We start from the raw sequence: 24,261 nt of genomic DNA, 5'->3' as shown, positions 1-24,261 counted from the left end.
TGTCGAGTCGCAGACAGACAAAACAAGAAGACTGCTGAACACGTGAGCTTTTTGCCAGAAGACCTTCTTCTAAAATAGACAACCCACATACGACGATGAGTCAAAGGAAAACCTTAAATGTTTTTTTAAATATTATTTATTATGCACAAGTGGTACAAAGCTCTATCACTTTTCAACATAATCTCCCCCACACTCAATGCAAGTACTCCAACGCTTACAAAGTGCATACATTCCTTTAGAAAAAAATTCTTTTGGTAGTCCGTGCAACCACTCATGCACCACGTGGCCTACCTCTTCATCAGAACGGAACTTCTTTCCTCCCATTGCGACTTTTAAAAGTCCAACCATACGGAAATCACTTGGGGCAAGCTCTGGTGAGTATGGTCAATGAAGAAGACACTCAAAATGCAGGTCTGTGATTGTTGCAACTGTTGTACGGGCAGTGTGCGGCCTTCCTTTGTCATGTTGCAAAAGGACACCTGCTGACAGCAGTCCACTTCGCTTTGATTTGATTCCAGGCCGGAGATGATTTTTTAGGAGATCTGTGTGTGATGCACTGGTGATAGTGGTCCCTCTAGGCACGTAATGCTCCGAAATGACGCCTTTTTCATCCCAAAAGACAATCAGCATAACCATCCCTGCTGATGGTTCTGTTCGAAACTTCTTTGGTTTTGGTGATGAGGAATGGTGCCATTCCTTGCTCGCTCTCTTCGTTTCCGGTTGGTGGAAGTGAACCCAGGTTTAGTCCCCAGTAACGATTCTTGCAAGGAAGCCATCACCTTCTCGTTCAAAGTGCCGAAGAAGTTCTTCACAAGCATCAACACGTCGATCTCTCATTTCAGGAGTCAGCTGCCGTGGCACCCATCTTGCAGACACTTCGTGAAACTAGAGCACATCATGCATAATCTGGTGTGCTGACCCATGACTAATCTGTAAACACGCTGCAATGTCATTCAGTGTCACTCGGCGGTTTTCCTTCACTATGGCTTCAACTGCTGCAATGTTCTGTGGAGTCACAACTCGTTGTGCCTGACCTGGACGAGGAGCATCTTCCACTGAAGTCACACCATTTGCGAACTTCCTACTCCATTCCGAAGACTTGCTGCTGTGACAAACACGCATCACCGTACTGAACCTTCATTTGTCGACGAATTTAAATAGGTTTCACATCTTCAGTACGCAAAAACCGAATAGCAGAACGCTGTACTTCCCTGGTGCAAGTCGCAAGTGGGGCGGCCATCTTTATACTGATTCTGCGACGGTATGTGTGCATCTGCACTATGCTGCCACCTACAGGCCATTGTGCACGCTGTTTGTAGCACGCTTACCAACTTACAGGATAACGGCGCGAAATTTCGATTTGTTATTACAAATTTAAGGTTTTCATTTGACTCACCCTCGTAAACGTAAGTCACACACACATGACCACTGACTCTGGGCACTGGGGTCGGGCTCAGATAGTTTCAAAGAGATAAAATACTTTAGAGAGGCAACATCGCGACCAGAGTTGAACAAATTGAACAACCCTCCGTCACGTTTTCAGCAGTCAAGAAACGGGCATGGTATATGATAAGGCGTAAGGAAACTACAAAATTTTAAATGTTACCGCTTAGCGATTATAGTAACAAATAATACTGTACCTGACTATAGCACACTAACAATTTATAAGGGACAATCAAAAATTTTCCGTCTGAAGGCCACTCTAACCCATGGCTTAAATGTCGGTGATTTTACAGGGTGGTCCATTGGTCGTGATCGGGCCAAATATCTCACGAAATAAGCGTCAAACGAAAAATCTACAAAGAACGAAACTTGTCTAGCTTGAAGGGGGAAACCAGATGGCGCTATGGTTGGCCCGCTAGATGGCGTTGCCATAGGTCAAACGGGTATTAACTGCGTTTTTTTTAAATAGGAACCCCCATTTTTTATTACATATTCGTGTAGTACTTAATGAAATATGAATGTTTTAGTTGGACCACTTTTTTCGCTTTGTGATAGATGGCGCTGTAATAGTCACAAACATATCGCTCACAATTTTAGACCAACAGTTGGCAACAGGTAGGTTTTTTAAATTAAAATACAGAACGAAAGAACATTTGAACATTTTATTTCGGCTGTTCCAATGTGATACATGTACCTTTGTGAACTTATCATTTCTGAGAACACATGCTGTTACAGCGTGATTACCTGTAAATACCACATTAATGCAATAAATGCTCAAAATGATGTCCGTCAACCTCAATGCTTTTGGCAATACGTGTAACGACATTCCTCTCAACAGCGAGTAGTTCGTCTTCCGCAATGTTCGCACATGCATTGACAATGCGCTGACGCATGTTGTCGGGCGTTGTCGGTGGATCACGATAGCAAATATCCTTCAACTTTCCCCACAGAAAGAAATCCGGGGACGTCAGATCCGGTGAACATGCGGGCCATTGTATGGTGCTTCGACGACCAATCCACCTATAATGAAATATGCTATTCAGTACCGCTTCAACCACACGCGAGCTATGTGCCGGACATCCATCATGTTGGAAGTACATCGCCATTCTGTGATGCAGTGGAACATATTGTAATAACATCGGTAGAACATTACCTAGAAAATCAGCATACATTGCACCATTTAGATTGCCATCGATAAAATGGGGGCCAATTATCCTTCCTCCCACAATGCCGCACCATACATTAGCCTGCCGAAGTCGCTCATGTTCCACTTGTCGCAGCCATCGTGGATTTTCCGTGGCCCAATAGCGCATATTAAGCCGGTTTACGTTACCGCTGTTGGTGAATGTCCCTTCGTCGCTAAACAGAACGCGTGCAAAAAATCTGTCAACGTCCCGTAATTTCTCTTGTTGCCAGTGGCAGAACTGTACACGACGTTCAAAGTCGTCGCCATGCAATTCCTGGTGCATAGAAATATGGTACGGGTGCAATCGATGTTGATGTAGCATTCTCAACACCGACGTTTTTGAGATTCCCGATTCTCGCACATTTTGTCTGCTACTGATGTGCGGATTAGCCGCGACAGCAGCTAAAACACCTACTTGGACATCATCATTTGTTGCAGGTCGTGGTTGACGTTTCACATGTGGCTGAACACTTCCTGTTTCCTTAAATAACGTAACTATCCGGCGAACGGTCCGGACACTTGGATGATGTCGTCCAGGATACCGAGCAGCATACATAGCACAAGTCCACTGGGCATTTTCGTCACAATAGCCATATATCAACACGATATCGACCTTTTCCGCAATTGGTAAACGGTCCATTTTAACACGGGTAATGTATTACGAAGCAAATACCGTCCACACTGGCGGAATGTTACGTGATACCACGTACTTATACGTTTGTGACTATTACAGCGCTTTATATCACAACGCGAAAAAAGTGGTCCAACTAAAACATTCATATTTCAGCAAGTACTACACGAGTATGTAACAAAAATATGGGGGTTTCTATTTTAAAAAAAACGCAGTTGATATCCGCATCGGAATCGTGCTGTTTTGTATGTACGCTGCAGTAACGCCATCAAAAGGAAACTTTTTTATCTCCCCTTACGCATCGTCTTTCGACAGCAGCAATAGCTTTCATACAAATACTGTAACCGCGGACGGCCAGTAAAACAGTATTCAACAATTTTATCTTGAAACTGTTTCATTGGTCAGTGTTTGCACACAAAAACAGCAATGTGGGATTGCGGGCCCACCTTGATGCAAAACACTTTTTTTTTGGGGGGGGGGGATAAATAAATAAATAAATAAATGAATAACAAGTGTTTGCATAAACGTTAACCCCGAACCCCGTATTGTTGTAAAGCAGTACTCACTCAAAATAAGAAATGTCGTAGTTCTACTGCTTCTTTGCGTGCATTTTTACATTACGCAAACGTTAGGCGCGATTTCGAAAAGAAATTCAGCAAGTTCTTATTTTACAACTTATATGCAAATATATCTCGAGTTTAGAACAACCACAGATTGAGTACGGAAAGTATAGCAGCTAACACCCCAGCATCGCACTGCAGGGAGCGCTAAACTACGTGTCACAGACTCTCTGTGTGTTCTGTCTCTCTGGTGAGCTCCAGTTCTGTCCTATAATTCTTAGCGTTAGTAATGGATACTGTCGTTAAGGAACTAGTCTGGGCTTAATTTCATCCCGCCAGTAGGAAATAAATCTAATAACAGCGAGAATAGGAGGTTCCTATTTTTAGGAGAACTTAGCTGATCAGAGGGAGGAGAATTGCGATTACTCTGTCGAGGAGCAGTTTGCTGCTTTGCTTAGTGCATTAACCACAGCGCTACGCCGCTCCATGTTGTTTAACCTGACTTATTATTATTATTATTATTATTATTGAGCATCATTATCCATCCGTGCCCATTGGTCACGCCAAGAGATGAGTGTTGGAGTGAGACATGTACTACTAGTGGCACCTGTGAGTGTGGCAGCCGCACATACTGTACCTCTAGCCCGGCCTCCTCCTGGGAGTCGTGGTTGAGCTCGTTGGGCATCGAGGTGAGGTTGTAGCCGACGCCGCGGCACATGGGGATGCGGATCTCCTCGCAGCGTCCCGACGCCCCCGCCGCCAGCCCTGGGGGCGGCGCCGCAGCCGCCGTGGCCGGCGCCTCGGCCCCTGCCGCCCCCGCGGCACCCAGCAGCGCCAGCGCCGCCAGCGCCTCCGCCCCCACCGCCTCCGCCGCCCCCGCAAGCGCTAGCACCAGCAGCGCCGCCGCCCACGCCGCCTCCAGCCCAGCACTCGCCGCCATCTCAGCCCGCCATCCCCTGCAACAGCGCCACTCCATGTCAATACAGTTTTCTACTCTCCGGGATTTCGCTCTTTTTTTTTTTAGGACGAAACGTTTTTTATTATGTGTAATTTAGGGTTATTTTATTTTGACAGGGATGTAGGAAAATATATGGTAAATGTAAATAAATTATACACAACTGCAACCAGTCACTTTTTTCATTAATAATGCTTTATTACATTAACCGGTTTTCGAACCCTTTCAGGTTCATCTTCAGATGATTTCGGGAGAATCCGGGAAGTTACATCATTACTGGTAGTAGCATAATGCTGGGTGCTGGTTTGTGACAGTATAGGCACACACTGTTAAAGTGTGAACTAATATAGTTCGTGTGAAAGTGTTCTGGACATCAAAATGGAGGCAGACAGATAAGAAAAAAGCCGCCTATACTGTCGCAAACCAGCACCCAGCATTATGCTACTACCAGTAATGATGTAACTTCCCGGATTCTCCCGAAATCATCTGAAGATGAACCTGAAAGGGTTCGAAAACCGGTTAATGTAATAAAGCATTATTAATGAAAAAAGTGACTGGTTGCAGTTGTGTATAATTTATTTACATTAATATACAGTCACGGTTCTAAAATATCCATAATGGATAAGCATAATATATGGTAAAGTCTAAATTACGGTGGTAACCCTATTATTTATAGTAGACACCAATCAGCGCATTACTTTACTCTGTGGACACACCGATTTATTAAAAGGGGATTCCCTCAATCTCATATTGAACGCAATCCATCTAATTTTAATTTACGATATTAATTGCGTTATTATCATTGTTAAGGGCAACATCGAAACTTAACACCAACAGTAATCGTACGAAAAGTTGACCGATTACACCGGCTGTGTAAGGCCTATTTCAGACGCGTGTGATTCCATTCGGTTCCGTTCGTTTTCGGCTCTTTTTCGGTCGCTGCCGACAAGCGTGAAACGATGCTTCGGTTTCTATTCGGTATATAACAGTACAGCATCGAATACTCCCTCGACACGAACAGTTTCATCAGGTATCTATAAGGTGGAACGCAAAGCAATCAAGGCGTTGAAGCATGTGCGCTCGCAGACCCAAAAGAGAAACAGGAGAGTAACTAGTTAGATCAAAAATTTCGCTGGTAAGCTCTTTTACATTATCCACACAGTTTCTATCTCTCCCCATGAGATTTCCATATTTTTGGTGCCCTGAGAACAACATTCGTGGCTGTCGATTTGCTTTGGGCGAAGATCTGCACACCTGGATACAATAACGTTTCCGTGGGCAACTGAAAACATTTCTCCATGAAGCTACTGGCCGTCTAGTCTCACAATGGGATAAATATATCAACGATATATCAACGTTTATTGCGATAACTTTCGAAATAATGGTTTTCTTATTTTTTTCCCATGTGTCTCGTTTTTATTTGACTGCCCCTTATATTCTCATGTCCACCATCCCTGTAACATTTACAAATGGCGCGTGACAAGATCGGTTCTCGATAGCTTCCAAACGAGCCTTAATCCCAGGCGAACTCGCTGGTTGCTAGATTTTGTTGTTGGGTTTGGATAGGTGCCTCAATCGGAGAATAAATGGGAGTATCAGAGAGGAGATTTTGACAGCGGCGTACGATTGTCGCTGATAACACACGTTGTTGACATACCTACCTTACCTCCGAGCAAATGGACTCGCCCGTTCCACGTCACCGGCGTGCGCACAATCGAGGGAAACACAGTCACTTGTGAGCGAGCGGTCTAACGTAACGGTGTCACTATGTTTTCGAAACAGGAACAATGGAGTTGGATCAAGATTGAATGTGCCAGAGGTCGTACAGCACGACAGTGTCATCAAGGTCTTCAAGAGCGTGCGGGGAATCGGCATTGCCGTACAGAACAGTGGCACGTTGGGTAAAAGCCTGCAACGAAGGTCGGCGAACTGTGGCAGACATGCATCGGGTAGATCGTCCTAGCATCTCTGAAGAAGTGCATGTTGTTGCCGCGTTAGTGGACAGTGATCGACGCCATACGATTCGTGAGCTCGCCCACGAAACTGGATTAGCGCATTAGACTGTGCTTCGCATCCTGAAGAAACTCCTGGGCAAGCGAAAAATTGCATCACGATGGGTGCCGCATGACTTGACGGAAATTCAGTAATAAGTGCGTTACGACGCTGCGCAGACGCACTTGGAGCGCTATGAGCGTGAAGGAGAGGCTTTCTTAATTTGTATCGTAACACTGGATGAGACATGGGCCACATCGTACGAGCCAAAACTAAAACGCCAGTCCAACGAATGGCGTCATTTTGGGTTGCCGCGAAAGTCGAAAGTACGTCAGAGCCCCGTATTGTGACAATTATGGTGATTCTCGTGTACTACTGTGATAGTGTTATCCTAACGCATTACGTTCCTCCACGGCAGACCGTCAATGCACAGTATTACTGTCCATTTTTAGAGCATCACCTGCGACCAGCTTTGCGAAAGAAGCGGCGACACTTTCTGCGCAGCCCACCCATCATTTTGCACGGCAATGCGCGGGTGCATACAGCGCAAGCTGTGGCTGCTCTGCTGAGTCGATGAGATTGGGAAGTACTGTACCATCCACCATACTTTCCGGACTTGTTCTTGTGACTTTGATTCATTCGCTTCAGAACTGTTCCAGAGATTCGACAGGCAGTAGAGCGCTCCATTCACACCATAAACAGAACAGGCTCTTCTAACGGTGCAAACATGTAACTCTTTTGTATCGGTTGTGAATCAGTAGTTGCCACTATTTAAGTTCCAACCCTCGTCTGATCTATCCATATGAAAAATGCGAAATAATAATTAAATGTGCACTATTTAAAAACTTCACGAAGAGACAGAATCAGAAATAAACTGACGTAAACGTTGCTGAATCAAGCTAAAACGTTATAATTTCTGTGTATGGGACTTCTGACGAGAATATCTGACCGCTGTTGGAGCACAGTAACGACAGAATGGCTGGCCATGGAAGGATGATAGGAAATGGAAAAAACAAAGATGATGGTGCGAGATGTGCTGTTGCTATATGGAGGACCAGCATGACCAATGGGACTACTGGAAGAAACTGGAAAGAGGCTTTGCCCATCGGTAACACACTGAAGGCCAATGAAAACGACAACAACAACGGTATTGTGCGGACACAGTTTAAGGTGGAGAGTGGTTTGTACTACGGTTGCATAAGATACCGATAGAGGTCGGGCCTGAACCACCACTGCCAACCGCAGCAAACAATTGCACTGTAGTCTGCTTCGTGTACTCCAATTTCCTTGGTGTTGTGGATTGCTTGCTTTTGTTTCTTATTTTTAAATGATTGAAGAGGCTAATCCGGTGCCTAACGGGATTCGAATGCAACTCTCGCCACAACAAAAGGAATCAGAGCGATCCCTGCGACCGTTATGTCAGTTTTGCTTTCGTGGAAGCACAGAACGCAGACATAGGAAGACAGCCTTCCGAGAGGCAAGCGGGGCATGTTCCCCCGCAGCGGTTCTCTACTCGTGGTCATTCTAAGTTCTCGTTGGTTTACGGTCGCGGCCGATTGCCACGACATATTGTCCGCATAATACGGAACAATCAGCGGCAGTCGAAAGAAATATAAAAACTCTGAAGATGTCAGATGCAGCGCAAGGCAGCAATGTGAGGACCTAGTGGATAGTGTCTCACTAGGCCGGATCGATTTATTAGGTATCACTCCAGTCTGCCCCGAAAGCCTTAGCACATACGTTAGCAATATGCTCTGGCACATCTGCACCTTCTACGTCTACATCTACACTCCGCAAGCCACCTGACGGTGTGTGGCGGAGGCTACCTTGAGTGCCTCTATCGGTTCTCCCTTCTATTCCAGTCTCGTATTGTTCGTGGAAAGAAAGATTGTCGGTATGCCTCTGTGTGGGCTCTAATCTCTCTGATTTTATCCTCATGGTCTCTTCGCAAGATGTATGTAGGAGGGAGCAATATACTGCTTGACTCCTCGGTGAAGGTATGTTCTCGAAACTTCAGCAAAAGCCCGTACCGAGCTACTGAGCGTCTCTCCTGCAGAATCTTCCACTGGAGTTTATCTATCATCTCCGTAACGCTTTCGCGATCACTAAATGATCCTGTAACGAAGCGCGCTGCTCTCCGTTGGATCTTCTCTATCTCTTCTATCAACCCTATCTGGTACGGATCCCACACTGGTGAGCAATATTCAAGCAGTGGGCGAACAAGTGTACTGTAACCTACTTCCTTTGTTTTCGGATTGCATTTCCTTAGGATTCTTCCAATGAATCTCAGTCTGGCATCTGTTTTACCGACGATCAACTTAATATGATCATTCCATTTTAAATCACTCCTAATCCCTACTCCCAGATAGTTTATGGAATTAACTGCTTCCAGTTGCTGATCTGCTATATTGCAGCTAATTGATAAGGGATATTTCTATGTATTCGCAGCACATTAGACTTGTCTACATTGAGATTGAATTGCCATTGCGTGCAGCATGCGTCAATTCGCTGTAGATCCACCTGCGTTTCAGTACAATTTTCCATTGTTACAACCTCTCGATATAGTACAGCATCATCCGCAAAAAGCCTCAGTGAACTTCCGATGTTATCCACAAGGTCATTTATGTATATTGTGAATAGCAACGGTCCTACGACACTCCCCTGCGGCACACCTGAAATCACTCTTACTTCGGAAGACTTCTCTCCATTGAGAATGACATGCTGCGTTCTGTTATCTAGGAACTTTTCAATCCAATCACACAATTGGTCTGATAGTCCATATGCTCTTACTTTGTTCATTAAACGACTGTGGGGAACTGTATCGAACGCCTTGCGGAAGTCAAGAATCACGGAATCTACCTGGGAACCCGTGTCTACGGCCCTCTGAGTCTCGTGGACGAATAGCGCGAGCTGGGTTTCACACGATCGTCTTTTTCGAAACCCATCCTGATCCCTACAGAGTGGATTTCTTGTCTCCAGAAAAGTCGTTATACTCTAACACAATACGTGTTTAAAATTTCACAACTGATCGACGTTAGTTCTGCACATATGTTCGACGTCCCTTCTCGACCCGTGCCCTTTTCCAATCTTTTGGAACGCTACGCTCTTCTAGAGACCTACGGTACGCCGTTGCAAGAAGGGAACAAGTTCCTTCGCGTACTCTGTGTAAAATCGAACTGGCATCCCATCAGGTTCAGCGGCCTTTACTCTTTTGAGCGATTTTAATTGTTTTTCCGTCCCTCTGTCATCTGTTTCGATATCTACCATTTTGCCATCTGTGCCACAATCTAGAGAAGGAACTACAGTGCAGTCTTCCTCTGCGAAACAGCTTTGGAAAAAGACATTTAGTATTTCGGCCTTTAGTCTGTCATCTTCTGTTTCAGTACCATTTTGGTCACAGAGTGTCTGGACATTTTGTTTTGATCCACCTACCGCTTTGACATAAGACCAAAATTTCTTAGGATTTTCTGCCAAGTCAGTACATAGAACTTCGCTTTCGAATTCATTGAACGCCTCTCGCATAGCCCTCCTCACACTACATTTCGACAGATTTGAGCTGCGACGACGGCTGCGGGCGCAGCTGTCCACCAGCCTGCCTCACTAGGCCTCACAACACTACCACACATCACGTCACATCCTCGCGACCCCAGCTTCCCGCGGCACATTTTATAAATATGCAAAGGGCGCACGATCAAAGCACGGAGGGCCCAGCAGCGTCTTGCGTGCCGGCGTGGGCTCAAGTGGAGTCTGCCTTCTCGAGAGCTGGACTGACAGGCGGTCGTCTTCCGGCGCTCGTTTCTCCAGCAGGAACTCACAGGCGGCGTGTGTCATCACGCATCGTTTTGTTTTATATGAAGCCTAGAACATCCCGCAAGCTGTGTATTGTAATGTTTCTGTACGAGGGGACCTGGAAGCACCTGGAGAAGGGGGAAAACAATTGTGCCGGCTGTGACATTCCAGGCAGTTGTAGCGTGTGGACAGACCTGACAGCATACGGGACGATGAAATAACGTTGCATCCGAATACTCGACTGACTTACTTTCAATTATTACACGAACTGTAATAAACATGTGGATACATATCGACTACATCTTTTCAATACATAGAGAAGAGATGGCCAATAGCACGCTGACCGACCCCTCTCCAGGACGAAAACGCGACAATAGCGGCCCCTATATGAAGAGGACATAAGCGCCAGTAGTACGGATCGATGAACGCTGTACAATTATCGGCACTGCTGCACCTATAAAACTGTCCTCATAAGTGTAGGCACCGTGCTCTTGACCCGAACAAGTGTGTTAAAGTTGTCAGTACTCCAACACTTCTGATAAATTCCTTGTAGCCATGTAACTGCCTTTAGAAAGGCAGAAAGGTAGAAAGGTAGTGTGATCCGAGCTCTGGACTGGACAACGTACGCCACCTCCAACGGTTCCTCGCAACCTCCGCATAAATCTCCACAGACACACAACAGGATAACAGTTCAAAGCTAAGTAGGTCGAAATTAGAACCAAAAATAAAGTATGTTTCTTTCACCAAACATTACTTCCAGCTAGCTACAAGATCCACGACTGCCTGTCAATCACGAGCACAGCTCAAAGCATCAAGGCTGCAACCATCTCTACACCTGCACATTGGAACGCCCTTGTACAACTTCACACGCTTTCCGTACTCTAAAAATATCTTTCTTAGTCACTGTGAACTACTAACTTCGAAATCAGAAATCAGCAACATTATCAAGCAGCATCTCTACCCTCCGGCCTCAACCTCCTACATTCGGAGAGCTGCCGACCAACTCATATTTTTGTCCAGCTCCCAGCAACTCGCGAATATGTTAAAGGACTCAGGCGCCATAACTACTGTGATGTCAGTAGCAAAACGGTTGGCTTTTGGCACCCACACGAACTGTCCCGTTGACCAGGTATTCGTCCTGTACTTCTCTGACATATGCTTTATCCTGCCAGGATTTGTCGTAATTTATTTGTTTATTTATTTAGCGTATGGCTATACATGCAACATTAATACATCAAGTGTTAGACATTAAAATCTTATAACAATCACAAATATAATTTATGTTTATATTGGTCACTTAAAAGGTTATATCGAGGTTTGAGATCCATTCTAGCGCCGATGGGGATGCCTCCAGGAAGTCGGACCAGTTCCCTGCATATGCTCGCAAGGAGCATTCACCATGGATGTGTTGGATCGTCTGTCTAGGGGCACCGCAGTCGCATTCTGGTGACATCGCTCTTCCCCATTTGTGTAGTGAATCCGCACACCTGCCATGTCCAGTACGTATTCGATTTAATGCGGACCATGTTTTCCGTGTTAGTTCCATTCCAGAGATGTTGCAGTTATAGCTCTCAAACCAGGTCTGTAGTTGGTCATTTGTCTTTTGGTTCCAATCTAGTCTCCATCGTTTCATGTGGTCATAGTTATTATTTTGAAGCTGCTCAGCTGTGCGTATGGGTGGCTTTCTTGATTTCAATCGAGTGTGTCGCAGTTGTGAGAATCCTTCTTTAATTGGTAGTTCTGGTTTTGTCTCAATCTTCCTGAATTCGTGCAGTAGGGCCGCTTTTCTACGCAGGTCCGGGGGCAGGATATTACATAGCACCGGTAACCAGTACGTGGGCGTTGATTTAACAGTTCCAGAAATCAACCTCATTGTGTTATTTAACTGCCTGTCAATAAGTTTGGTGTGACAGCTATTAATCCAGACTGGAGCGCAGTACTCAGCCACAGAGAACACTAAGACGATAGATGAGGTGCGTAATGTTTTTGCGTTAGCTCCCTAAGTAGTACCGCTAAGTTTTTGGATGATGTTATTCCGTGTTCCAATTTTTGCCGTGGTGTTCTCCAGATGTTTTCGGTAAGAAAGAGTGCGATCCAATGTTATACTTAAGTACTTTGGAAACTTATTATGTTTGAGGTTGGTGTTTCCGAGTTTTATGTTAATAATTTCATTTGCCATTTTGTTATTAAGATGGAATGTAGATACTTCAGTTTTGTTAAGGTTTGGCTTGAGTCTCCATTTCTTGAAATAATTGTATAGTATTTCAACGTCATTATTAAGGACTTCCTCTGTATTGAAGAGATACTTGTCTCTGGTAGCCAGTGCTATGTCATCCGCATAGCAAAATTTTCTTGACTGTGTTTGGGAGATCTGCTATATAGAGGTTAAACAGAAGAGGGGGCCAATACGGAGCCTTGCGGAAGCCCGTTGTTAATAAGTTTTGTTTTGCTTGTCTTTCCGTTTAGTGTGACCTGGAAGGTTCTGTTACTCAGCATATTATGTATTAAGGATGTTAGAATCTGGCAAGGAATCACTCTTAAGAGTTTGTAAATTATTCCATCTCTCCAAACAGTATCATATGCAGATGTTAAGTCTAGAAATACAGCACTTGTTTTCAATTTCTGTTAAAAGCCAGCCTCTATGTAGGATGTTAATGCGAGAACTTGGTCACAGCAACTACGGCCAGGTCTGAAGCCTGCCTGTTCTATAGGTAAGTTCTCCATAATAATGTAATATTATCTCCGAATTAATGGTAATGACGACATGTGATAACGTCTAGCCCTTAAGCAGAGTCGAGCATCAATATTTAACTGGTAATACGGAGCTTCTCTTTGGAAGGATTAGGTCAAACGAAGATACTGACCCTGCTGATACCATCCATCTGCTTTGACTCATGGCGTCATCAAAATGGCAGATAAAACCCACTTCTCTCTCTCTCTCTCTCTCTCTCTCTCTCTCTCTCTCTCTCTCTCTCTCTCTCTCACACACACACACACACACACACACACACACACACACACACACACACACACACACACAATAGGTCTCCTGCCATCTCTGCATAAGGGTTAGTATTCACTAAAGTGAGGTGTTGCAGGATGTGGGTACTGCGATATTTGCGTACGTCTGGCTAAGGTGCTCATCTGGAGATAGATGGGTCGAAATCGAACGAAGGGTAGCGCTTTGAAGGGCAGAGGAAAAAAAGTGCCAAGGAAGCCGTGATGGTCGTTGGCAGCAGCTCCACATTATTCTCGCTTGTCCTCCGCGTTCCATTTCAGCTCGTACTCTGGATAACAATACATGTCGTCCATGATTTGTTTAATGTACTCAGGTCTGCGTCTTCCTCTGTAATTTCTGCCTTGTACTCTCCCTCAATTATTCTTTTCAATAGACCAACATGTAGGAGTATATGGTCTATAAGCTGAGCCCTTCTCCCTTTTAGGTGTTTTATGAAGCTGATTTTCATAATTCTGCAGCAACGAGCATCATCTCCTCTCTCATTCCTATCGTAGCTGCTGTACTTGCAATTCTCCACCGGCCGTTGGTGGCCGAGCGGTTCTAGGCGCGTCAGTCTGCGACCGCTACGGTCGCAGGTTCGAATCCCGCCTCGGGCACGTACGTGTGTGATGTCTTTAGGTTAGTTAGGTTTTAGTAGTTCTAAGTTCTAGGGGACTGATGACCTCAGAAGTTAAGTCCCATAGTGCTCAGAGCCATTTGAACCATTTTTTGCAATTCTCCACACATAGGTCTTCATTTGTTTCCTCAAATCAAGGCTTATATTCTTAGTAGTAAATGTTTTTCTTCTTATTAAAAGCATTCTCGGCCTGGGAAATTCTGCATACTATCTCCTTGTAGCTTCTTCCACGACTCGTAATTTTACCTCCTAGGTAATTAAACTCGTTTCCTTCTTCGGTTGTTCCATTTTTCAACTTTACCGCTGTCTTACTTCCTTTCTTTCTTTCTACTGTAGACTAGAATTTTTGTTTCATATGTATTTAATGTCGTATGGAATTCCTCTTCCATTATTCTATCCGTCGTATTCAGGATTTTCTGTAGCTCTCTTTCACTTCTTGCAATTAGTGCTATATCACTGGCAAATCTCAGCATCTGTACCTTACCTCCATCAACCGTTACTCCTATGCTCAATTCTTCTACCACACTGTTGACTGCCTTCTGTATGTGTAGATTAAATAAGCATGTGGATAGGGTGCAACTTCGCCGTACCCCGTTTTGAATGCTGCCGCGCGGAGCGGCCGGGCGGTCTCAGGCGCCATGTCACGGACTGCGCGGCCCCACCCGCCGGAGGCTCGAGTCCTCCTTCGGGCATGGGTGTGCGTGTTGTTCTTAGCGTAAGTTAGCTTAAGTAGTGTGTAAGTCTAGGAACCGATGACCTCAGCAGTTTGGTCTCTCAGGAATTCACACGCATTTGAACATTTTGAATGTTAGTTGATTCTTCTTTATTACCTCAGCGAACTACTTCGATTTCACGTATGTAGGTGTTATATGTAAGTCTTCTCTCTCTGAGTGGCGAGGGGTCTGCATAATACGTTCCAATTGACAAGGTCAAAAGCTTTCTCAAGCTCTACAATTGCTATGAATGTATTCTTGCCCTTTTCAGCTTTTTCTCTGTCACTTACCTCAGTGCACTATTGCTTCTCTTGTTTCTACACCTTATCTAAAACCGTACTGGTCTTTAGATAACTGTCCGTCTATTTGTTTTTCCATTCCTCTGAGAATAGTTTTGGTGGCTATTTCGGATGCATGGCACACTACACTCAATGTTCGGTGTTGTTCACACGTCCTTACATCTGGTTTCCAAGGTGATGGTACTATCATCGATTTAACAAAGTCCTCTAGTTACTCTCCAAACCTGTACATATCACATACTAAGTCACAAAGTGCCATCTTCACTTTATTATCCAACTTTTTAAATAGTTGTATCGTCCTAATCGCCATCATTTCATCCCCACCGACGCACAAGTCGCCGAAGTGGCGTCAAATCGAAAGACTTGCACCCGGCGAACGGTCTACCCGACAGGAGGCCTTAGTCACACGACATCGTCATCACCTCCAAGAGCCTTCATTTCCATAGCGTCCTTAGTCCTTTCTCATACTCTTCTCTCATGACAGGAGCTCTATTTTTTCTTCCTTTTAGATAGTCTGATTGCTGTTGTGTCTTCTGTATAACTGTTCTACGTATTCCTTCCATCGTTTCGCTATAATTTCATCATCATACATTAATGCTCGTTCTTGCATTTGTTGTTTCGAAGAACGCCTTCATTTCTCTGTAAGCCATGCCAATTTCTCTTGCCTCCATGCTATTATCTGTGTGTTCACAAATTTCTTTTAAATTATATTCTTTATCTTGTTTTGCCATCTTATTAATCTTGTTACTGAAGCTCTTGTATTTTACATTCATTCTTTATCCTTCATCCTTTTAGTATCTTCTTTGCTTTATCATATTCAAGACTTCCTGATTTTTCATTCTTTCCTATTCTCCTGCTTCTTTTTCCCTAATAATACTTCTGCTGAGTTTAGAATGTATATCTTTATATGTATATCTTTATTTTACTCCATTTCTCTTCCACCCCCATAAGTTCTCTGGTATTCTAATGGTACTGTTTGTGCTTTGTACTGACTTTGGTAGATTTCACTTTAAGTTTAGATACCTCCCACAGTTTTCTTTCTTTCACCTTTAATCTTCGCAACTTCCGTTCACAGCGCATCATAACTACATTATGGTTGCTGGTGACATTTAACTCGAGGATAACTTATGCTACCCGTCTGATTGTAGGATCTTTCTGTTACCAGTACGTAGTCTATTTGTGCCCTTCGTATGTCTCCTGGGGCTTTCCACGTATATCCTCTCCTTGGATGATACTGGAATATAGTATTCGTTATGACTAATTTACGTCGTAACTCTAGAAATCTCTTTCGTCTCATTTCTTTTTCCCAATCCGTATAATTATAGCAACTGTGTTTCCTTTGGTTCCTTCTCCTACTATTGCATTCCAATGTCCAAGTAAAATAAGGTTTTCTTCGCCCTTCATTTTCTCTATCAGTTCTGAAAACTCCTCATAACATTTACCCACCACTTCTTCTCCTTCCTCTGTTGTTGGCATGTAGACTTGAACTACCACAGTATCCTTTGGTTTAGTTTCAGTTCTTACTGTAATTAGTCATTCCTTGTCCTGCACGAATCCGTTGACTCTGCTTCCCAGTTTCTTATGTAAGATTGCGCCTAATCTATCATATCCTGGTTTGTTGTATGCTACACCAGAATGGATTACACGATAATTTCCACTCCAGAAGTCTCCAGGTTGTGGCCACATCACTTCTGCTAAACGAATTATATCTAAATTTAAACTTTCCATCTCAGTTATTAAGACCTGTAATTTCCCAGTCTGGAATAAGACTCTGAGCACTATGGGACTTAACTTCTGAGGTCATAGGTCCCCTAGAACTTACAACTACTTAAACGTAACTAACCCAAGGACATCACACACATCCATGCCCGAGGCAGGATTCGAACCTGGGACCGTAGCGGTCGCGCGGTTCCGGACTGTAGCGCCTAGAACCGCTTGGCAACCCCAGCTGGCCTGGAATAAGGTTCTCGCACTCTAGATACCAGTCTTCCCGTTGTTGTATTTTAATAATGTATCTTACTGATATTTACTGAAATTTAATATGGGCATAGTACGCACCATAACAAGAAATGGCGTTATCGCATTCGTTGGAGACGCTGACAACCAAATTCTCACCTTTCAGAAGGCAGGCTACAGATCAGTCTGCCATAATAATAAATCATAGAAGCAAAATAAATATTGCTGTGTTTCGTTTCACCTCTAGACAGAATCGACGCTACCCGCCAAGGAACAAATCCGTTATCCGGTACCGCTGGGTTCAGTCCACCTAGGAAAATCACCGAAAGGGACAGACAGAAGACAATGCGAGTCGTGTAGATCAAGGGACTAGAGGAATTCAACCGTATGTGGGATCTTGCTTCGCAAATAGCAAAGATCCCGTCCCCAAGGCGCGTTCGTGTTTTGGGAGAGGGTCAGAAGGAATTAAAATCCTTATTCCAATTAAAATCCCAATCAGCTCTCTCGTTTTCATTGGAATCAACGTGCAGCGCAGCTCACTGCAGGCCACTGCTCATTGTGTCAATCGAGAGGGCGCCGGGCGCACCCCATTTGACCGGCTCATTGGCGCTTCCGCTGCGGGCACGGGAAGCGGCGCGTCCCGACGCCACTCAGCGCAGTGACGGCCCGTCAGCTGTCACCTGTCAGCGTCAGGCGTCAGCAGTCAGCAGCGGCGGGCGCGGCGCCGGCCATTACCACCGGATGTGGGCGACGCCTCATTAGGACCGACCACCACCTCAGCTGGGCAATGACGGGCAGGAAATCGTTCCGGCCTCGCAGAAGGGCAACACCACCCAACCACGTCGATCATTTAACAAAGGGCGTCCAGTAACTAATGCAATACATTTTTTCTCTCGGCCAATTTCAGCTGAAAACGTGCGGGATTTGTTGTGAAACATCGTGGACTGTTCCAGTTCCAGCGACTAAGTTTCGAAAAGTGGCGGCGCTATTCGTAGGCTTCATAACTGTCTGTAATGGAGGTGCGTTCCAAGCAAAAAGCTGTTACTGATTTTCTGTTGGTGGCAACCAAGAGCATCGCAAATATTCATAGGCGCTTGCAGAATGTCTACGGGGACCTGGCAGAGTACAAAAGCAAGGTAAGCAGTTGGGCGAGGCGTCTGTCATCGCAACTTTACCCCTGATACGTCTAGATACGGCCCTGACAGGCGAAACTGCGTAAGCATCCTGTCTGATCACCGGCATCCACTCATGTCCATTGTGTCCACTCATGTCCATTGTGCATTCCGACGGGCTTGGACAATTCCAGCAGGACAATACGACATTCCTCACGTCCTGAATTGCTACAGAATTTCTCCAGGAATATTCTGAGTTTAATCACTTCCTCTGGCCACCAAATTGCCCAGACATCTTCATTATTGAGCATATCTAGGATGCCTTGCAGTGTGGTGTTCAGAAGAGATCTCGACCCCCTCCTACTCTTACGGATTTATGGATAGCCCTGCAGCATTCGTGGTGTCATTTCCCTCCAGCACGACTTCAGACATTAGTCGAGTCCATGCCACATCGTGTTACAGCACTTCTACATCTACATCCATACTCCGTAAGCCACCTGACGGTGTGTGGCGGAGGGTACTTTGAGTACCTCTATCGGTTCTGACTTCTGTTCCAGTCTCGTATTGTTCGTGGAAAGAAAGATTGTCGGTATGCCTCTGTGTGGGCTCTAATCTCTCTGATTTTATCCTCATGGTCTCTTCGGGAGATATACGTAGTAGGGAGCAATATACTGCTCGACTCCTCGGTGAAGGTATGTTCTCCAACAAAAGCCCGTACCGAGCTACTGAGCGTCTCTCCTGCAAAGTCTTCCACTGGAGTTTATCTTCATCTCTGTAACGCTTTCGCGATTACTAAATGATCCTGTAACGAAGCGCGCTGCTCTTCGTTGGATCTTCTCTATCTCTTCTATCAACCCTATCTGGTATAGATCCCACACCGGTGAGCAGTATTTAAGCAGTGGGCGAAAAAGTGTACTGTAACCTACTTCCTTTGTTTTCGGACTGCATTTCCTTAGGATTCTTCCAATGAATCTCAACCTGGCATCTGCTTTACCGACGATCGATGTTACACGGTCATTCCATTTTAAATCACTAGTGCCTACTCCCAGATAATTTATGGAATTAACTGTTTCCAGTTGCTGACCTGCTATATTGTAGCTAAATGATAAAGGATCTTTCTTTCTATGTATTCGCAGCGCGTTACACTTGTCTACATTTAGATTCAATTGCCATTCCCTGCACAATGCGTCAATTCGTTGCAGATCCTCCTGCATTTCAGTTCAATCTTCCATTGTTACAACCTCTCGATATACTACAGCATCATCTGCAAAAAGCCTCAGTGAACTTCCGATGTTATCCACAACGTCATTTATGTATATTGTGAATAGCAACGGTTCTACGACACTCCCCTGCGGCACACCTGAAATCACTCTTACTTCGGAAGACTTCTCTCCATTGAGAATGACATACTGCGTTCTGTTGCTCTTCAATCCAATCACCAATTGGTCTGATAGTCCATATGCTCTTACTTTGTTAATTAAACTACTGTGGGGAACTGTATCAAACGCCTTGCGGAAGTCAAGAAACACGGCATCTACCTGTGAACCCGTGTCTACGGCCCTCTGAGTCTCGTGGACGAATAGCGCGAGCTGGGTTTCACACGACCGTCTTTTTCGAAACCCATCCTGATTCCTACAGAGTAGATTTCTAGTCTCCAGAAAAGTCATTATACTTGAAGATAATAGGTGTTCCAAAATTCTACAACTGATCGGCGTTAGAGATATAAGTCTATAGTTCTGCACATCTGTTCGACGTCCGTTCTTGTAAACGGGGATGACCTGTGCCCTTTTCCAATCCTTTGGAACGCTACGCTCTTCTAGAGACCTACGGAACACCGCTACAAGAAGGGGGAAAGTTCCTTCGCGTACTCTGTGTATAATCGAACTGGTATCCCATCAGGTCCAGCGGCCTTTGCTCTTCTGCGTGTTCGCTGGGGCCTACACGATATTAAGTAGGTGTACCAGTTTCTTTGACTCTTCAGTGTAGAACAAAGAAGACGAGATGGATGATATGATACTGTGAGAAGAATTTGAGAGAATTACTGAAATCCTTGGGATAAAACAGCCACGACAAAACTATTTCACCTAGGTATATGGGAAGATTAAATACCTTCTGACTTCAATAATAATGTAATAATGCCAATATCCAAAGAAAACCGGTGCTGATGGATGTGAATATTACCGAACTGTCAGTTTTTTAAGTCACACTTGAAAAATAATGACGCCAATTATTTACAAAAGAACGAAAAGAAGAATGAGAAAACTGATAGAAGCAAACCTCGGGGAAGATCCTTTTGGGCTCCGGGGAAAGATGGGTTCTCGAGGGACAATTCTTATGGCACGACTTATGGTTAAAAAACGACAAATCTACCTTTGCAGTATTTATAGATTTAAGCGAAGCTCTTGACAATCTGGTCTGAAAAGAAATTTACAGCACAACTTGACTAAAAGGAGGCATTCTGAGGCATCAAGGAATAGTCATGATTTTTCCTTTGTCGGGAACCACAGTCATAATGTAAATTTACATGAAATCATTGCCGAGATTGGTCAGTAATTTTTTGTTTTATATTTATTGCCTTATCGCGATTTCGACTGTAGAGCTATTTTCAAGCGCAAAGTGAAAACTCCTTAACTCGTTTCGTTGCATCTGACGGTGCCGCCGCCTTCACACAAACGTATTTAAGAATCACATCAAACGCCACACTTTTCGTTGAATCTTAAATATTCAATCGATTTAATTAATTTTAACTTCGTGCCTTGTTATGGGAGATACTGGCTTTACAGCCGAAATCGCGTAATTGAAATAAACAAATGATGAAAACCTACTGTCAAACGGCGGCAATGATTTAATTTGAAAGGAATACTCAGTTTGGTTGTGGAGGCAAGAGTGAGGGGGGGGGGGGGGGGGCGAGACCTGAAAGCAGTTAATCGCTTCAAGTGCAGTCAGGTCGCCAGTCAGGCAGAGAGGAAGAGCCTTCCAGAAGATAAATGTTTAGAGCTGTGTCAGTCCTTGGACTGAAGATCACAGCAACCAAAACTATGTAAAGTCGAATGCATTATGTAATTGGTCCTTATCCCCTTGAGTGGCGTCACGCTTGTAAATAATATTGCAAATGCCTTACCAAAGCCCGTGCGTCCTGCTGTCTATACAGGATATAGTGCCGTTTAAATTGTGATGTCTGTTATTTTTATTGAAAAACGAAAACAAATTTAACTTGTTGGTGATAATTATTTTTCTGAAGGTTGAACAGCAGGGGGTAACACGGCTTTTTATGATAGTACAAAATTAGAAATTATGGAACAGATGCTGAAACTGAACTTCACCAAAATTACAATTATCTTTCCCTTAACTGAAAAAAAAAAAATTTGTGTGTGAAATCTTATGGGACTTAACTGCTAAGGTCATCAGTGCCTAAGCTTACACACTACTTAACCTAAATTATCTTAAGGACAAACACACACACCCATGCCCAAGGGAGGACTGGAACCTCCGCCGGGACCAGCCGCACAGTCCATAACTGCAGCGCCTGAGAGCGCTCGGCTAATCCCGCGCGGCCCTTAACTGCAGATACAGGTTACTACAAGCCATTTGTCATCTGTCAGTAGACCCCTAGTGATGGGTGGTGGGTGGTTATTCACACAGATTTTACAGTACACTTGTTTTATTTACCTGTATTTTGCCGTCAGTTACATCAATGAATGATCTTCAACGACGAGTGCCTCGGTGTTTCCTATGTTGCTCGCTGGAGATCCTAATTCGACAATATCAGTTTCTGTCCAGTTTGAGTGATCTCGTAGGAGACCGGTCAGGTTATTCATTACATGTGTGGTCTGACTGTAAACCGAAGAGCAGCAAGTGTTCTTGGCGAGGAAGAGGCTCTCCACAGGAACAAGCTACGACAGCCGTACAGTCACGTTAAGAATATGTTTGCTGTTTTTTAGTGTCTGATATCGGCCAATGAGGAACCGGAAAATTGAGTGTCGAAGTATTTAACTCGTGCGATGCCCACACCGTGCTTTATGTTATGAGGCTTGGGCTGCTATGTTTATTGACGGGGCAACCACCCCTCGCGAGCGCTGCAGGTCCGTAACCCGGTTGCTGCCGGGAGCCAAGGCGATGGGAGCCTGTATGTATCCTGCGCTACCGCTCGTGTTGGCGGGCTATTCCACAAACTTAGAAGCCTCTCGTATCTTGCTCTCGGAGGTAAGCGTCTGCCTAGCTAGTACGCGAGCTCCCCGAACTCTATACGCAGCTTCGCCGCATTCATTACGATGCTGTGTTGTCCGAGCCTCTGTTGCTCTGTTCGGTGTTTGCTAATAAGAACCCACCGACTGACCAGTGGATGTTAACCTACAGTTGCTGCATTCTGTTCACATGTGAGACCTAACGAAGAAAACAGATTACGATTTAACGTCCCGTCGACATCAAGGTCATCAGAGACGGAGCACAAGCTCGAAACGTTTCGAGTATGGGAAAGAAAATCAGGCATGCCCTTTCAAAGGGACCTGGAAAAATTTACAGAAATCACGGAAAATCTCAGTCAAGATGGCCGGACACGGATGTGAACCGTCGTCCTCCCGAATGCAAGTCGAGTGAGCTAACTACTACGTAGCACCACTCGGTCCACGTGGGACCGATAAATAATTGAATGAATGTTTTTACCGCTATGAGAACGAAATCAGATATACCTTTAAAACATGTCAACAAACTATATCAATTTTCTCACAAACAGGATGTGTTTCAATCTTATAAATCCCTCGGAACTTGGAGCGTTCTTCTGAATTCCGAGACAAAGGCTCCTTGAACGAAGAGAGGCTGTCAGCAAATCTATGGCTCGGTTGCTATTCACCCATTTTAAGAAATATGACCAACAACTGTTTGCAAACAGCTGTCCTTTATAGTGTAGAAAATCTAATCGAAGTCTGTATACTGAGTCGGTATATGCTACAAGTGAAAAATTTAGAAAAGTCGTGACAACTGCTTTCCAATGTATTGGTTCAGATAGCTTTGAGCACTATGGGACTTAACATCAGAGGTCATCAGTCCCCTAGAACTTAGAACTACTTAGAACTACTTACACCTAACTAACCTAAGGACGACACACATCCATGCCCGAGGCAGGATTCGAACCTGCGACCGTAGCGGTCGCGCGGTTCCAAGATGAAGCGCTTAGAACCGCTCGGCCACCGCGGCCGACTTTCCAATGTATTCATTCAGGAAAGAAATCTTATACTACTCAACCGATTAAATGTGGAAAAACGATAAATCATGTGGACTAAATGTATTACACCGTTCCTAAAACCTTTCTGAAATGTACCCACCTGTTTAGGAGGAAAGCATTCACACGGATAGGATTTGCGTTCCATAAATTTGGTACTTACATAAATCTAAATTGAAAAGAATATTTTCGTTATTTATAGTACGGTATATTTGATAAAATAAAAAATTTGATAAAATAAATAGTTAGGCACGGCAGATGAACACAGAAATACTTTCAGGTTTTTTTATTCCGTCTGACAGGTCCAAATGTTCATTTCATAGTTACATGTTCATACTCCCACATTTTTATGTATAGCTTACGACAGTTACATAATCTAAATCTCAGTGTGGTTTCAGTTCTCCGATATTGCAGACGTGTGTGCAAGTAGCGTTTGGATGAGTGTGTGTGTGTGCGTGTGTGTATGTGTGTCTACTGCTGACAAAGGCCTTAATGACCGAAAGCTATATTTGTGTGAATCTTTTTGTTGTGCCTATTGCGACTCAGCATCTCCACTATATGGTGAGTAGCAACTTTCCTTCTCTGATATTGTTAAATCTCGAATAAAATCATTTTGTCTGTTAGGCCGCGTCATTTTGAAATACTTAAGCCATTTCATAGAGCAACGAAGTGGACTGCTGAAATACGAGCAAAACGTCTGTTGTAGAGTTCTGTGTTTCATGACGACACGGTTTAACACTCAAGAGGATTTTATTCAAACTAATACTGCTTG

The 24,261-nt window shown here is 44.3% G+C and overlaps 1 protein-coding gene across 1 annotated transcript in view; it reads right to left on the bottom strand.

Moving 5' to 3' along the window:
• LOC124606532 (frizzled-5-like) overlaps positions 1 to 24,261 on the bottom strand; it is a 1,074,024-nt gene that overhangs the window by 50,444 nt on the left and 999,319 nt on the right. The window contains exon 6 of the mRNA XM_047138517.1: positions 4,458 to 4,776. Coding sequence (XP_046994473.1) covers positions 4,458 to 4,776 — 319 coding nt within the window. The remainder of the gene's footprint in view (positions 1 to 4,457; positions 4,777 to 24,261) is intronic.

Source organism: Schistocerca americana, chromosome 3 (genome assembly GCF_021461395.2).
Source record: "Schistocerca americana isolate TAMUIC-IGC-003095 chromosome 3, iqSchAmer2.1, whole genome shotgun sequence".
Taxonomy (NCBI): Eukaryota; Metazoa; Arthropoda; class Insecta; order Orthoptera; family Acrididae; genus Schistocerca; species Schistocerca americana.
This window is presented reverse-complemented; position numbering and strand designations above follow the sequence as displayed.